Consider the following 17506-nt stretch of genomic DNA (forward strand, 5'->3'; position numbering starts at 1 on the left):
GGTTGCCTTGCCTGTTCTTTGAACTGTTCTAGAGTTGGTGGCTGCAGGATATCTTCATTCGCATGAGCGTCCGCCTCCTCAGATGGTGAGGCAGGGCCATACAGGAGGAACTGCTTCAGAATCTCAGCTCGGTCGTCCACCCAGAGGTAAGAGTAGGTCTCCAGAGAACTTCTGAACTCCAAGACTTTGCTGATGACATCAGCCACTCTATTCATGATCTCCCGCCGGACCTCTGCCAGGCCTAACATGTTATCCATGTCGTTCTAAACGAGAGGGGAACCATGTGTGTCCTTACCCAAGGATTTCTTACCATAACCTTATCCAATGGAATCACTCAAGAGAGAGTCCTCAACAAAAGGAAGAAAAGAATCTGTGTGCCCGTGTGGCCCTAACTGGCATCTCTCTGGCTTCTCATGATCCCCGTTTGGTTCCCGAGAGAATACCTGGTAGTTTGCGATGTCCAGGTGTGCCGCCACACGCTCCATCTGGGCGGACATCCGGAAGCTGCCACACAGCATTTCCTCCACCAGATCATAGAAACCGTCCCCACACTCTCTTTCCAAAGGGGGCTTAAACACAATCTCAGGGGGTATTAAGAGCATTTGTGCTTGAAAAAACGGTGCAGGTTTTAACTGTCTCTCTGTGTTCATCAGGAAGAAGTCCAGGTCATGCAAGATGGCCTGAAAAAAGCCTTCCACCACAATGTCATCAATGAATTCCACATAAATTTTCCAGGAATCCAGAGAAGGATCAGCTCTGAAGAGCTTCCGGTTCTCCTAAGAATGAAAGATGAAAGGGTCAATGCTAACCAACATAAAAAGGAAGCCTGCCCTGGAGTGCCTGCTGAGGAAAGGACTGTATTTTGGGGCGTGGTGCCCAGATATTCAAATCCAAGGCTATAGAACCTATTGGTAAAAGGCAAAGGCTGATGTAGGATTTTATAATAGTATAGCATTAAGCTAACATACCGCATATATTCAAAAAATATCCTTTAAAAGAAGAAATCAATATGAAAATTGCTATCTTCAAATACAGGCAAGAAATATACTAATTCCCAAAAAAATTCCAGAAACACCGGAGCCCAGGACTGTTCCCAGTTTATGTGGTCATGGACTTTGTTATCCAGGCCCTTATATAAAGAGATTTCCTAATGACCTCTGAGAACAGTACTCTGGGACACTACGATATTACTATTACTAAGTTGGGGATGGGATCCTACGGGTTTGCTGCCTCCAAATTTAGGGGGGTTGCATTTCATGTCATGTATCTCCAGATACATACAGTCATGTGACCTGCGTGCATGCATCCTGAGAACCTGAACACAGCAGCCTTTTCTTTTGTGGTCACTAGAAAGCAAAGGGATGAGTATAAGGACAAAGGGATAGACATAGAAAGCAAAGGGATATGTATAAAAGCAAAAAGGGAGAAATCCTATAGACATGAAAAACAAAGTCCCTGACACATTCATCCTCCCCTGCCACTCACAAAGATTCCTTGAGTCAAAGAGGAAAATATCCCTCACAGGCTAGACACATCCAACCAACCAACATGTGTCTCCTTTACAGCTGCCTCATGTTGGAAGCTTTTCTCATTTTCTGACACAGAATGAGAGTTCTGAAATTACTCAGCTCTGACTTGAGGAAAAACAGAGAGGACTGTGAGAAGACAAATGCCAATCGTACTCTCATAAAGGTTTCTAGTCAGGTCTTTTGAGGGCCAATGTGTTTTAATTGGGATTTATTAGCCTGAATGTCTAACGCCTGATATTAGAGTTTAAGATTTTTTTTTAATTATCCAGAAAATGTTAACCGGGTGGTGGTGGCACAGTCTTTTAACCCCAGGACTCAGGAGGGAGAGGCAGTCATATATCTGCAGTTCGTGGCTAGCCTGGTCTACATGGTGAGTTCCAGGATAGACAAGGCTACACAGAGAAACCTGTCTTGAAAAATAACCAAAAAAAGGAAGAAAGAAAAAAAGAAAGAAAGAAAGGAAGGAAGGAAGGAAGAAAGAAAGAAAGAAAGAAAGAAAGAACAACCCCCTCTCCCACCCAGAAAACTAATTGCGATCTGCCACCTGACCTCTGTGAGGCAGACCCTACTACATGAACAGGTGTTAAACCTATCCTCACAAAGTCACAGAAGATTTGACAGCACCAAAGAGAGCCACACCCGAGTGTAGCTTAAGATGCAAAGAGTACTGTAACATCCAGATGTGTTCTTCCCTTACATGGCAGATGCTTGGGGGTTCTCTTCTACTCTAGAGGCCTTAGGCAGCACCCTGGAGAAAACCCAGCTCTACCGACAACTTGATCACAGACTTTTCGCCGAGATTTCCAGACCACAAGAGAACACACTTCTGTCATTTAAAATCCCCACTTGTGAAACTGCTATGTCAGCCTCAGGGGAGCCACTGAGTCTTGTTTGGAGAGGGTTTTTTAAGGCATCTGGCTACTGTGCTGACATTGTCTCTAGACAATGACCAAGCTGCACGGCCTCTTCCGGACTGAAAACTGCTGTCTTCCCATGGCCCGAGAGACGCAAGGTTCTCCTGGGTCTTTTTTTTTTTTTTTTTTTTTTTTGATTTTTCGAGACAGGGTTTCTCCGTAGCTTTTGGTTCCTGTCCTGGAACTAGCTCTTGTAGACCAGGCTGGCCTCGAACTCCCAGAGATCCGCCTGCCTCTGCCTCCCGAGTGCTGGGATTAAAGGCTTGCGCCACCACCGCCCAGCTCTCCTGGGTCTTTTTCAGTAATGCTTTAGTTCATCCATGAAGGCTCTGTCCTCACGACCTTACCCTCTCCCAAAGGCCCTAGCTCCTGTTCCCAGCACCTTGGGTGTTAGAATCTGAGCTGGGGAGGGATTAGCATTCAGACCATCTGAGAGGTCACAGATGACTCCCGACTAGGAGCAATGGGAATGCCTAGAAAGGTTGGGGTCTGGATGTGTTTTGAATTAAGCAGAGCTAACGCATGTTCTGGATGTGAAGGATGAAAGGGGGGGGTATGCTGTAGACTCCACATTCTATCAAGATTCCTATGAAAGGAACGGACCTAAGACTGGGGCTTCCATTTTAGACAGTTTGAGGTGTTCATTGGTCAAATAAAAGAGTTGGACAGTCAGGTTTATTAGTGTGGGAATCAAGAGAAGGTTCCCACTGGAAATGCAAATTCAAAATCAAAGACACTAAACCAGGATGTGGGAGGAGGCCTTCCTACAGCACGACTCTGGGGGTCTGGGCCTGCTGGCCAGGGTGCCAAGCCTCTATTGTGGAAGGAACAGTGGCAAGGCAGGTCCATATCTGCTCTGAGGCTTCACGGGGCAGAAAAGAACCTTTGAGGCATTTGACATGTAATGTAAGAACACACCTGGAATTGAACTAAATTGGAACGAAAGTAAACCTGAAAAGTCTCCCTATTTACCCCCCCTCCCCCCCGCACGAAGGCTAGCATCTCACCTCGCTTAGCCTCCCCTTTCACTTCCCTGAGCACACCAGGTGCTCCGGCTAGCCAGCAGCTTCCTCTGTACACCCCTGCCAGGGCCGGCCATGTCTGATTTCACTTAGACTTGCTGTAATCATACTATTGACCCTCACCCTCTTGCCAACCCTCATCGAGTGCCCAGCTTTTCCTGTAGCACCAGTTCTATTGCACCACGCTTATTTTCCCGCCCGCTAGATCGTAAGCTTCATGACAGCAAGGATCTTTGCTCTATCACTGATGTACACACACTTAAAATGGGGGCCAGGGATGTGGCTGAGTGGGCAAAGCACTTGCACACAAGCTTGAGAACTGGAACTTGGTCCCCAGCACCCACACAAATGCCTGGTAGGTGGCAGTCTGCCTGGAATTCCAGAACTTTGGGGGTGGAAATGAGATGTCTAGATCAATCTGACTGTCCTGGTGAGCTCCGGACTCGGATGTGATCCAGCCCCGAGCACCATCACCATCGGATGGACCTGTACATTCATGCACACCCACTCACATGCACACTGCACACACATGTGCTCCCGTACACGTCCAAGCATACATGAACACACAGGTGCATACAAATAAACATCAACTTAGAAAGGTATGAGAACACAGGAGGCTCACAGGAAAATCATAATCCTTTCTCTCCCCTATTGCTGAACTGGGGAAAACCAGGTCCAAGTTCTGGAAGACATAGGCTGAACACCGAAGTTTCCAGGCTGTACCAAGTGTCCTTTCTCTGTCCAATACTACAGAGACCAGAGGGACCGTGTTTATGGCTTCGGGATCAAACGCTCCTCAAGAGAAGGTTGCACATAATGAGATTCTCAGAAGTGAACAGCAGTCACTTCCCTAGCCCCGTCAGTGGCTGGAAAGCTAAATTCCCTTTGTTTGTGTCTCTCGCACTGGCTAGCTACAGGTACCAGACGTCAATCTCTGTCAGTTTCTCATTTCACTACCCAAAGCTCCACGTCATGTGTAGAGCATCAGTTCCCACCCCTAAATGAATTCCCCCAGCAAGTCCTTCCTCTCTGTGAGATCGTTCCAGTCCACACACGAACATCAGGCAATGTGAGAAATAAGGCCCTCTTTAGCCCTGACAGTGTCCAGGTATAGCTAAACTTGCACGGTGCCCCACAGCAAGCCTCTGTGACTTCACAGGCTTCTGCCTCCTTTTCCCCCTTCTCTGTCCAGTCTCCTGGATGACACCGCAGACTGACACCAGCATGTCTCTTTGCCAAGGCAACCATGGCTTCTAAATTCCCCATCTCATGCCCAACTCTGGCTTTCATTCTAGGTCCTAAGTAGGGGATGATGCATGTGTAGACTCCTCCCACTTGTGGCAGGTGAATGTAATTTCCCCTATAAGCTCATGGCACTATTGGCAGGTATGGCTCTGTGGATAACTGTGCCACTGTGGATGTAGGCTTTGAGGTCTCATGTACGCTCAAGCATACAGTGCTCACAAAGGTTAGAACAAGCTGTTGGATCCCCTTGGAAGGGCAGTTACAGATGGTCATGAGCTGCCGGGTGGATGTTGGGAATTGAACCCAGGTCTTCTGCTAGAGCAGAAAGTGTTTCAACCACTGACCGATCTCTCCAGTTCCAAGAAACTCAGATATATTTTTAAAAAGCAGAGTAACTATTACTGCCATCCTAAGGAGATCATGAAATCAAAATGGCTGACACTAGCCAACCAAGTAGAAGGATTTACTAACAGCCAAAGAGATCAACTGGGTCAAAGAAGGATCGACCTCTACTTCTGTAGCTCTGGAGCCTGTCCTGGAACTCGCTCTTGTAGACCAGACTGGCCTTGAACTTACAGAGAACCACCTGCCTCTGCCTTCTGAGTGCTGGGATTAAAGGCACCACCACCCCTGCAACCTCTGCTTTTTAGTTGGGTCATTGTATTTCATATTCACATCTCTCCCTCAGGAGTGAGGAGTGGGAACTACACAAATCCCAGGCAAATAGCACAGACTCTTTCACCTTGAATTACAGCAAGACCATCTGTTAACCCATTCAGGCCTGATCTACAGCATTAGGTTAGTACCTGTTAACCCCTTCAGGCCTGATCCACAGCATGAGGTTAGCATCTGTTAACTCCTTCAGGTCTGAGCTACAGTGTGAGGTAAGCATCTGTTAACTCCTTCAGGTCTGAGCTACAGTGTGAGGTTAGCATCTGTTAACCCCTTCAGGTCTGATCTACAGCGTGAAGTAAGCATTTCTTGTTCTGCTTTTTACCAAATAAAAAGCTTTATATATGTAGAAATGTTGGAACTATTACCTCTACCAAGTTGTGTATCTTGCAGCCATCTTCTTGTATCAGCTTGTATTTTTTAGCAAATAGGTCCCCCTTGTCTTCCAAGGTGAAGGCAGCCTCTCTTCTGGGCTCTCTCCGAGGCAGCAGTGGCCACTCTGCCCAGGTCTGCATGGTCTGTTGGATTGTTCGCACATTACTCTGAGTCTGGGCCACTCTGAGCTCCAGCTCTGTGGTGGCCACTTGTACCCTCTCCATGTAGACCCGGAAGTCATTCTGCCAGGTCAGCCACGTTGCGGCTGCCTTGAGCTGCTCATCCACAGCATGGAGCTCATCCTCAATGAGAGGGTATTCCACCTCCAGAAGGGTCTGCTTCAGCCTATTGTAGCTTTGGACAAGAAGCTCAAGACTCCCAATGCACTGAGCAAGAAAACACAAAACAAAAGGGACCAGGTTTATTAGCATTTTTCTGCATCAAATGCCACAGGTCTTTAAATCAAGAAATAAAATTCAAAGTATTTTCATCTCAAAGGTACCAAAGTATCAAAAGGCACACACCTTTAAAATAGTGTTCCTTTTCTGGAAGATGCCTAAGGCTGAGTCTGGTATGTCGGATTTCTTCAGCATCAAAAGGTATTTGACATCTCTCAATACTGCCACAAGCTATTTCAAGAATATTGAGAATTATTGCATACTTTAAGAATCCATGCCTTGGTCACTAAGAGAGCTAGTGAGTGCAAGAACTTGCTGTAGGCCGGCCAGCCTCAGCACCCTAGATCCTGCAGGAAAAGCCCAGTGCACTCACATGTGCACTCCCAGCCCACGTTCTCCTGCAGTGAGGCAGGGTGCAGACAGAAGACCTGGTGGAAGCGCCCATAGCTGCTGCAGCAGTAGAAACGAGAGAGATGACCTCCCAAGCACGGAGGCAAACTACTCCTGCCAAGTGGCCCTCTGACCTTCCATGTGCTCCGTACTTTCTCTCTCCCTCCATTCAAATAAATACAAATAAGTAAGACGCTAAGAATAAGTGTACATTTCAGTGTTAAGATGAGTTTAACGTAAAATGCTTAAAATGTCATCTTGCAATTACTGTATTTCTAGTTCAAAGGAAACGGACTTTTGCTTCATCTGCGTTGTTGAACCCAAGTCATGTATGTCTTCCTCCCTAAGGAATGTGAACTCTACTGCTCACAGGCAGATAACACAGACTCTGTGGCAAATGCCATTTTTTTAGTTCAAATTTTATCTTTTTAATTTTTAAAATTCTATCTAATTTAATTTTATCTTAAAATCTGAGCATTACAGGATCTACAGACTCCATAGAATGAGAGTTGTCAGTATTTGGTGTGTGGTGGTTGCTTCTAATGCTCACAGTCATTCTCAAAGGGACAGCAAGGCTATAGATGGTGCTAAACCATGAGACTCTCAATTAACCCTAATACATTTCCTTCAATTGCTTTTATACTAATTTGTATGTTTTACTACTTATCTATTATTGTAGTTTGAATGTAATTGGCCTCCATAAGTTCAAAAGGAGTGGCACTATTAGGAGTGGGTGTAGTCTCGTTGGAGGAAGTGTGTCCTCGTGGGGCAGACTTGGAGGTCTCCTGTGCCAAGATACTGCTCAGCCCTAGCCACCACCATGCATCATAAGACAGTACCGACAAGCTAACTTCCCTGTAGAAGAAATGACAGCAAGCAGAAACGCCTTTGTCAACCAAAAGCATGACAGAGTTTTGCTCCTTTTAATCTGTGGCTTTCATGTCTTAATTGACTAAAACAATCCAATACTTGTTATGAAAATACACACACCAGAAGCCATGTAGCAGACTCTATACATACCAGTCAACTGAGTTAAGGTTACTGAGGTTCGTAGCTGCCAGACAGGAAGTTGGAACACAAAACAAAGCAAAGATGAAATGGACCCTGCTCTCAGCAGCTCACCATCAGGTGAATATGGGGTAGAAGTCATTACAAGGTGTTAATCAATTAATAAGGAGAAGAGGAAGTGCCTTTAATCCCAACTACTTAAGAGGCAGAGACAGAAGAAATGCTAGTTCAACATTTTTCTGGATTACAAGGTAAGTTCAAAGCCAGTCTGAGCAACAGTGAGATGCTGGTCCCCCCACAAAATAAACCAGTAAGGAACGTGGCAATGAACAAGTAGAGTATGAATAAATAAGCTCACTGGCAGTGTTTGCCTAGAATCTCTGGGTTCCTGAGTTCACTCAAACACACACACACATGGCATATGCACACACTCGTATACACATGAAAACTAATTTCTGTTTCAAATTTACACTCCTCATGGGAGCACTACTTTCCAGAATAGAGTTTAAATGACTAAAGTGGACTTGTCTGTCTCCAGGGCGGCTTCGGGGACAGACGAACAGCATCTTGATGCATTAAAAAGGTAAAGTCCTACCTTTGGGTCAAAGTTGACGCTAAGTAGGCCATTGATGGCGCTGAATTTAACCAAGGGCTGATTCAAATTAAGTTCACAGATTTCCTCCACATTTCTTCTCCATTTGCTATAAACATTGCTTTCAAATCGATCAAGCAAAGCGGTCATTTCAGCGTACTTCTGAAAGACTGAAGCCTCGTCAGGACTGTCTGGAAATCTGCAGCAACAAGGTGTTCTAGGTTTCTACATATGTCAAGAGAGGGAAGTTTATTTTGCAATAGAGAATGGGATCATGGCTTATAAAGGTCAGAGAGGAAATAGGTGAAAGCCTTACAGTGTTGTAAAATCGCATCTGTTTAAAGACAGAAGTAGTTACAGATGAATAAATGGAACTCCAAAGGCTTCGCAAGTGTCAACAAATCACCAGTTCTTAGAAGGAATTTGGAAAGGGTGCAGAGGACTGTGTGACAAAGGGGAGCTTGAAGAAGAAAAAGTAAGATAATTTAAACTTTCCAGATAGTGAATAAAAAGGAGACATTAAAAGATAAAAGGACCAGAAAACAGTATGACGTTATGAGTCCCATAAAAATATTCCAGAACTATAATGATAAAACCCTCTCACCAGATCTAACCTAGCCAAAAAGGAACAGGCCAGCACATCCGCAAGTGCTATCATGAACAGCCACTGCCAGGTGTGATGGCACTTTCTGTAATCCTGGAGGCAGAGGCAGAGGCAGGGGGATCAAGACTTCAAGGTCACCCTCAGCTACCTAATGAGTCTGAGGACTATCTGGGCAGCAGAGACCCCATCTCAATACAAGAACACCCACAACACCATCATGATTCACCATGAAGTAAGCCTAGCTACTCACAGATAATGGAGAGATGTAAAGTTTGACCAAAATATTTGAAGGCGTTCAAGGAGCATTCTGGCCCATTTAATATTTCCAGAGGTGAATGGCATATTTTTGTTGAGAATTTCATGCCCATGTTCAATCTGTATGTTGACATTTTCATAAAGAGGAAGAAAGCGAACACTTAGTCAGGGTGTTTGCCAACCTTATATGCAGTTTTTTATTTTACTTTTATAGTGGCATTAAACAGGTGTGTTTAATAATGTCACTAATCGAGTTCCCCATCCAGTCAGAAAACCATTAAATAAGAGCATTCAGTTGGCAGCAAGCTCAGTGTAGACCTTTTCCTAGCAAGGTAAAGGTGCCAGGTTTGATTCCCAGCACTAAACATACTTACTGCCTACAGATAATGACACTAACTTCAAATTTCGAAGTATAATTTATCTAATAAATCCAATCTTTTCACACAATAAAAATGACTTTAGTGGATAGCCATACCATGCTGAAGTTTCTCAGTCTTAACACCACTCACCTGTATCACGTGATCGTCATACAGGTGCTTACACATATCCAGCTCTGCATTAAACATGTTCAATAAAGTGCTATAATGTGGGCTGAAAATTTCCATGACAACTGGTTTCTCTAGAAAATTCCCAAATATGGTCAAAAGCTATGAAAAAAAATCAAAGTTAAAGAAAGATTAAGAACTTTGGGCTTTAGTAAGGAAATTCAGCTCACAACTTCCCCAACTTGGTTTCTTATATTACTAGAAGCAAAGTCTAGAACTCTAAAAGACATATGGTACCACTAAAGACAAAACGTATTTTGTGTTTTCTAAAATTCTATATAACCAATAAGCCAAATTCCACATGAAATTTCTTTGCCTCCATGGAACTTGAGAATATCAGAAATGAGTTAATGTCTACCAGCAGTCCTGGCTCATGGTTGCAAATCCCTTCTGCTGGGTGTCAGGGAATGTTCTCACCTTGCTTAGTGTGTGTAATAGTGTGTATTGTGTGTTTCTCCTCATCAAAAATTACACCAAATGCAGCAGTAGCAGCGAGTGCTCTGCTCAGGCCTCCAGCACACCCTGAAGATCTCGCCGCCCCTGATAGTGGTCTGGTGCAGCAAGGGTAACTATTCTGAGAACACTCTGTAGGTGGATCCCTCCTCTGACACAAAAGCCCTGGCTCAAGCCAATGCCTTAAGCTGATCAAGTTGTCTCTTTCTCAGAAAGAGCACATGGCTACAAATGAATGTCAATTAAGTCATAAGTGGGCAGAAACTACCTGCAAGCAGAGGAAGCCATGGAGAGAGTGGGACAGAGAGGAGTAGATGACAGCACCAATCTAGTGATGGCGCCAATAGCCTAAAGGCCCACAGTCTCCACTGCTCACTGAAGACTTCCAGGTTTCCCAGTTCCTCACCAGTATCCTTGAATCGGAGCTAAGTTTATTCTCTGGTGTATTCTCAAGAGGTGGCTTCTTGACAAGCTAGATCCCATATGAATGGGCTATTTGTATGCAATGAGAGTTTACACAGCGCTGTGTAACTAAAGGCCAAATACCTCAAGGTGTTTGGGCCTTTGAACACTTTGGACTTCAGATGTTTAAATGAACCACGTTCAGCCTTGTACATTGTCTAAAATCTTTCCTGAACTCTTTTTCCAGACACGCTTCAATTCACCTTAATAGAAATCTTAGAGCCATTCATTAGTGTTTTGTTTTCAGCAGATGCCAGCACGCTAGGTTCTTAAGCATTACAGGCGTCCACCGGAACACTAGTACCCATGATCCTTCCTGGCCATGCCTTTACCAAGAGCAACATCAGGCTGTCGTCTCTCAGCGACAACCTACAGAAACATTCCTCCATGGTCGGAAATCATCAGCCTGCATCTGTGGCTGAAATCATGATTCCTGGTAGTATAGAACCCTGTGCATCTTTCTTCTGCTATTACCCTCACAACAGTGTGCCTTTTCTAACTCCAGTTAATCCAGCTACCCTCGGGCTCTCAGCAAACTCCTGCTGTCTACAAGGCAACCTAATCCTAACAAAAGCTAGGATACCTGTCATCCTGGGTTTCCTAAGAAAGAATTTTATCTTATTATTTCAGTAGTCAAGCTACAAAGATGTGGAACGCTTTTTTTAAACCACTTGACAACAAGATGAACAAGATGAAGCCACTTAGAAGAAAAATAAACTAACATGTACTTAAATAACCCACATTAATCGTTGTGAGTGGGCAAGAAGAACAGTTTGAACTAAACTGCTAATTAAATGGAGTTAGGAATCTCTCTATATTGAGAATTCACTCTGTTCTTTCTTCTGGTTGCCCACAAAGCTTAACAGAGAACAATTTCCAGTATCAGAAATATGAGAAGTCATGCTCAGATATTACAAAGAACTACTATTCAATTTGGTTAAGAAGAAAAGCCCAACTCTCTGCTAAATGGGAAAGGCTCCAAAGTGGACTGGAATGCTGTCATTTTGTTTAAGAACAATATGTATGCATATCTAGCCAAAGGGACAAAAGCATATCAAGCACAGATTAATTGTACCCTAGAGAGGAAACCACAGAAACACGCCCTATATCTTGGCCAATGAGCACTTCAGTTTTATCTGAATTTTTTTTTAATCACCATTTGTTCCTCCTCAATCCCCACTGTCACAGTGTTCATCAGGTGACTTACGGAGGAAATAGACCCCGTAGCTTTGCCAGTGTTGGTCAACCCATCTAAAAGCCGAATATGGTTCCCAGATGTGCTTGCTTGGGTGGCAAACACTCAGTTTCCCTTTGGGATATCACCTAGTAGGCACTCACACGTGGTTTGCAACGCGCTTCTTTTTAAACATGCTGCTCCTATTTCTCCATCTCCAGGAGCTATCAAAATGTATTTCTTTCCCAAGATCACCCCACTTGGCTGCCTCTCTCCCCCCTCCCACCCACTCACACAGCAGCTGGGTGAGCAATCCAACACTGGCCTACCTCCCTCAACCCTTCACATGACTTTTAATACACATATAATCTATTAAGTTCATTCACAAAACATTCTTGCATGCTTCAAGATCTCTGATGTCAGAATGTATTAGACAACCAATGAAATTATAATTAATTCAGCAGCATTTTTTCTTATAGACACGTAAAAAAATGTCTGGTAATTAATGGTGCCTGACACCCAATGAAATGGGGAGAATTAGTCCTTATTTGTTTCAGTCAGAGTAAAAAAGCAGGCAGATGATTCTAGCATATACAAACTAGAGGCAAGGATTTTTGAAATTACAGATTGTTTTAACTTTTCAATTTGGTTTACTGTTGAGTCGATATTCCATGGGCCACATCCAATGTGCTCTGTAGGAAATGAGAGCTAAAATAGAGTGAATGCCAGGAAAAGAGCAAAAGTTAAATGTCCTAAAAATGACCTTCCCAGAGTGAATGCCCTTAGTTTCTAGGGCGTTATTCAAACCTTGAATGGGTTTGGATGCAAAGGAACGTGGCTGAGCTGGTTATACTCACCTGAATCAGGAAAGAATGTACTTGGCCTTGTCATCTAACAGTTCAAATAGTTGACTTTCTAAGAAGCTTCCTCAGAACTGACCTTAAATGCAGATTCCAGACCACTGCAGCTGCAGAGACCTTCGCAAAGCAACATCCCAAGCCTTCGGTCAAAATCCAGGGTTTTAGACTTAAATTTGAAATAGTCACTTTCAAACCCCTGTATAATGAAAGATAAAATGTTCCTTACAGAGAAGACTCAACAGTAAAATGGCAACCACTTAAGTTTGACCTTACTTTCCCTCAGTCTCCTAATTAGCTTATTTTTCATAAGCAGATTCCAGAAAAGACCAAGAACAGCGGCACCTGACTGAGGCCCCGCGAGCGTGCTACCCATGTCTCCTGAGACTCAGCCCTCTCAGTGCTGTGACCCCACACTTGCATGTGGGCACCAGTGCGTCTGCCTTCCTCCATCCATCTCAACCTCAAATCAAGCATGGCTTTGTGCATCTCCAGTGCCAAGGATCATCGGCAAGTACCACAGAGAGCTTGTTTATTCGTGGGATGGAAACCTGTGTGTGAAAGCCCTGCCATCAGGTAAGCACTGAAATCTACTCATCTGTGAGCACGTCAGGAATGACAGGAGTGGAAATGCTCAGCTATTTCCCCCCAGGTTCTCATTGACATGCAGCTGACAACCCTGGCTTCCTCCTCATGCATAACCACCCACGCCCACGATTAGAAGGAAGGAAACTGGCAGAGAATGGCTGCAGCTTTGTCATCTTCAGGAAAGCTGTCCCTGGGGATGCACCGCTCTCTCAGACTTCACAAGCCCCAGGCTTAACACAGTGAAGGCCTTCGCCTGTCTACCAACAACCCCAGCAATAACAGTCAGTCATACACACAGCCAGATCTGTGTGGCTCTGTTCTCAGGGCCTTACAGTTACTCAATCTTTATAGCATATGGAAGAAGTAGTATTGCTCTTCCATTTGTAAGTGGCAGAACAAACTCAGGAAATGAGGCGCATTCTTTGCATTCTAAACCAACTCAGTATAGATTATTCCTTAGAGCCAGTGATTGTGAACTTGCTCCCTAAAGCCGCTGATCATCAGTGTAAAAGGACTTAGGCATGACTGCATACATTTATTACATTTACCCATTTAGGGTAAAAACTTTAATTTGTTCTGGGCGGAGAGGTTTGTAACCTGATATCGTTCTTCTGTTTAAAACTATATCTATTCATTCAATTATAGTAATATTCAATATCGAAACTGCACTGCTGTACGGAAAGTATGAGCCCATTCCCTGGCCTCTGTGAAGAAATGTACCTGCTATGGTCTCAGTGCTTCTGATGCACCCAGATTCCACGATGAAACCTAAACATACAAAGGGAGAGGGCAGGGCCCCGACTGGATGGGACCTGTGCCCTCTCACCCACCCCCACACATGAGCACGCAGTGGGGCTTGAGAGCCACCCTGAATCAGCTGGTGTTTTCGTCCTGAACTTCCCAGCCTCTAGACTCTCAGCGTTACTTGAGCCCCCTGAGGACACTGAGCAGGTCCCTTAGCATGAGTTTAACTGGGAGTGGAGAGAGCAGAACGTGGTGGAGTTCTGGACCTTCACGAACCACGCTACATTTATCATCAAGAGGATGGAGCTAAGTCTCCCGAATTTCAGCCAAGCAGCTTCTCCATTCAAGAATCACTCACTTGGAAGTAAATACAACTTCTCAACAAGTTTTAACAAACCTCATGCACTCCTCTTCTCAAAATAGAGACACAGTACACAGTCTATAATCCTTAACCATTTAACCGTTAGAGACAACGGGCAACATCAGACATGGATGAAACAAGAATCTCCACCCTAGACACACACAGGTATGATAATACCCTGGTTCTCAAGATTCTGCATGGCCGGGACCTCACTGGCTGCTTTAAAGTAAGCAGACACCACTGTAGTCTTCTCCCTTGGGGTCTACCCACATCTATCATCTCTAACGGCCTTTACCAGCTTCTTTCTTGATTCCTTCCTAGTCAAGGCGCAGATCTCCATGTCCTGTCACCACTGAAACAGGGCTCCGTTTTCATGCCCACTACCAGGCCTGCAGTACAGCAAGTGCCTACTTGTATTCTCCCCTGCATTCTGGGCCAAGAGCACTAGTGACTAGACTCACCTTTCACAGTGAGGTACTAATATGTCATGGATTTCCCAGCTCACAACTGATTCTCAATAGCATTTATTAGACAGTAATGGTGAGCCAGCATGACTCGGAATCATAAAAATGTTTCTATATTCTGGAACTACAAAACTGTCTTTATTAGCGTCCCGAGAAGCTATCAGAGGTTTTAATTAGGGAAAAGTGAAGATTTGACTAAGCATGCGAAAGCCTCTCAAGCTGCTACACACAGAATCAATTAACGGAGCCAAAGGAGGCCAGTGAGCAGCAGCTTACAGGTCAGTGCGCAGCTCAGGTGAAAAACGAGCCAAGGGTGTACCTCTCGGGCAGACTCAGAGGTGAAGCTGAGGACTTCCCTGAAGGAGCCAATTATCTGTGACATCTGGAGGACTGAAGACAGCCAAGGGTGGCCGGGGCGCTGGGGAAACACTTAGTTCTGAACAGGTTAATTTGAAGGCATCCATTTGTTCCCGGTGGAGATGAGGGTTAGACAGTTGCCCTGTGTGCTCAGGACTTGAAGGAAGCCATCACTGTGAAATGCCTGAGCTGGAACTTTTTGACTGGAGCGCTTTACCCTCTCTGCCCTGCCCTTACAGGGTGTAATCATATTTCATTTATGTTTTGATAAATAGAGCTTGCCTGAGAATCAGAGAGTAACATAACCCTACTGGTCAGCCTTACAGACCAGGCAGTGGTAACACACACCTTTAATCCCGGTAACCACACCAGTTTGCCATAGAAACCAGACAGTGCAGGTCTTTAATCCCAGTGGTGCGCACCTTTAATCCCAGAACTAGAGAGGAACAGAAGACGGCAGGAGACAGCTCTCAGATGCAGTCTCGTTCTGAGGTTCCTGGAGGCAGGATGGCCATCTCGGACTGAGGTAAAGGTAAGAGCCAATGGCTGACTGGTTTTGCTTTTCTTACTTTCAGGTTGAACCCCAATTTCTTTCTGTCTCTGAGATTTTCTTATTCATGCAACACCAGCGGGGGAGGGGACATGAATGGGTATTAAACATCATCAGTTCTGTTTTCTGGAGTGATGAGCACAACCCTCCTACTTCAGTTATTTTTATATCCTAAATTCCATACATCTAACATCCTACAGCGCAGGTGTTGCAATTAGATCTTGGCGTGTGTTTAGTTTACATATCTGCTATTTTGTATCCTTTAACCAAGAGGGTTAGACTGTAAACTAGGATATCAGTTTCAGATTTACACCAAATACTCCACCTGCTTTACACCCTCGGTCAAATCTCCTTTGGTGTGGTCTCTATTCTCTCTGTATTGATTGGAATGCAGATTTGTTCAACACTGTCCTCAAATAATGTGAAACCCAGTGATCCCTCACCTGAGTCTACCTTCAGCTGAGATAAAATCACCTCTGAAAGACAGCTGCAGGAAGACAGTTGCAGAAAGACAGCTGCAGGAAGACAGCTGCTGGAAGACAGCTGCAGAAAGGACAGCTGCAGGAAGGACAGCTGCAGGAAAACAGCTGCTGGAAGACAGCTGCAGGAAGGACAGCTGCAGGAAGACAGCTGCAGGAAGGACCGAGCAAGATATGCAACCATGTAAATGCTGATCAACTCATGAAACACACACACACACACACACACACACACACACACACACACGAGGACAAGAGAGAGCTTATATGAAATGGAATGTTACTCTGCTCAGAAAAAAGGAAACCTTGTCATGTGACATGACATAGATAGTCCTGGGGGACACCGTGCAAGTGGAGTGAGCCAAGCACAAGGAAACGACTGTGCGGTCTCACTATACACAGATTTGAGTGGGTGTGGGAAGGTTGGGGAAGTGGAGAGAGGTAGGTCAGAGGATACAAAACCACAGATATACAAGATAAACAAGCCAGCAGAACTAAATATAATGTGAATACATAGAAAAATGGAATGCTGATTCTTCAAAATGAAATACTTTTGTTACATTAAATAAAAATGATTCAAAAGATGGACAAATCTTCTGTAGATTAAGTGTCTCGTAGTCAGTTTCCCCCGAATATTCAATACTCAGTTACAAAATGAAAGTGGCGATATTATGATTTTCCAGAAAAAGAAAGGATTACAAAGAAGCACTATGAATAACTGTGTACAAAATTAGAAACCACAGCTAGGGTTGGATGGTAGTGCATGTCTGTGAGGCCAGCAAACAGCAGCAGAGGAAGGAAGGTGAGGAGCAGGTTAGCCTGGTCCACATAGCAGGACTTCCAGGGAGGTTGGGGAGAAGAAAAGGTAACCCATAGGAAAAGGACAAATTCCTAGAGACACACCATCTAACAAGATCAAATCAGAAAAGTCAAAGCGCGTAAGGAGATTAAATAGGTAAACAAACAGCTTCCCATCAGACAAAAGCTCAAGACCATATGGTCTTATCAGCAGTTTCGCAAGTATAGAAAGGAGAATTAAGAGCAATCCTTCCAAGCTTGCTAACTCACTCTACACGATAAGCCCTGCTCTAATACCAAAGCCAGATAAAGATACTTCAAGCAGAGAAAACTTCAGACCAATGTCTCTTATGAATGATGAGATAATATGCAAAAGGATTCAGCAGTTATTAGAAGAATTACAGACCATGGTCAAGAGTAAGATGGTTTAACATACAAAAAAAAAAAAACCAGCACAATATACCACATTAACAGATGAGAGTAGAGAGTGAACTTCCATGATCTCAGTCAACGCAGAAGAGCTGAATACCCAGCACTCTTTCATGAGAAAAAATTTCCTGAAGTAAGAATGGAACTAAAGGCAAAGACCCCTGTGAGCACCGAGTAAATAACATCATCCCCAAAGGTGAGAGGGGTAAAAGTTCTTAAGAACAGAACAGGAATGCCCGTG

General features: G+C 44.4%; 1 protein-coding gene across 1 annotated transcript in view; it reads right to left on the reverse strand.

Moving 5' to 3' along the window:
* Positions 1-17506, reverse strand: part of Dnah11 (dynein axonemal heavy chain 11) — a 326474-nt gene that overhangs the window by 284566 nt on the left and 24402 nt on the right. Inside the window, exons 9-16 of the mRNA XM_041639057.1 lie at positions 12578-12694; positions 9514-9651; positions 9000-9124; positions 8149-8344; positions 6282-6386; positions 5751-6143; positions 444-776; positions 12-263 (exon numbers count right to left, since the gene is read on the reverse strand). Coding sequence (XP_041494991.1) covers positions 12-263; positions 444-776; positions 5751-6143; positions 6282-6386; positions 8149-8344; positions 9000-9124; positions 9514-9651; positions 12578-12694 — 1659 coding nt within the window. The remainder of the gene's footprint in view (positions 1-11; positions 264-443; positions 777-5750; positions 6144-6281; positions 6387-8148; positions 8345-8999; positions 9125-9513; positions 9652-12577; positions 12695-17506) is intronic.

Source organism: Microtus oregoni, unplaced genomic scaffold (assembly GCF_018167655.1).
Source record: "Microtus oregoni isolate MIOR12 unplaced genomic scaffold, Mior012 000056F_ref0000123, whole genome shotgun sequence".
In the NCBI taxonomy this organism is placed as follows: domain Eukaryota; kingdom Metazoa; phylum Chordata; class Mammalia; order Rodentia; family Cricetidae; genus Microtus; species Microtus oregoni.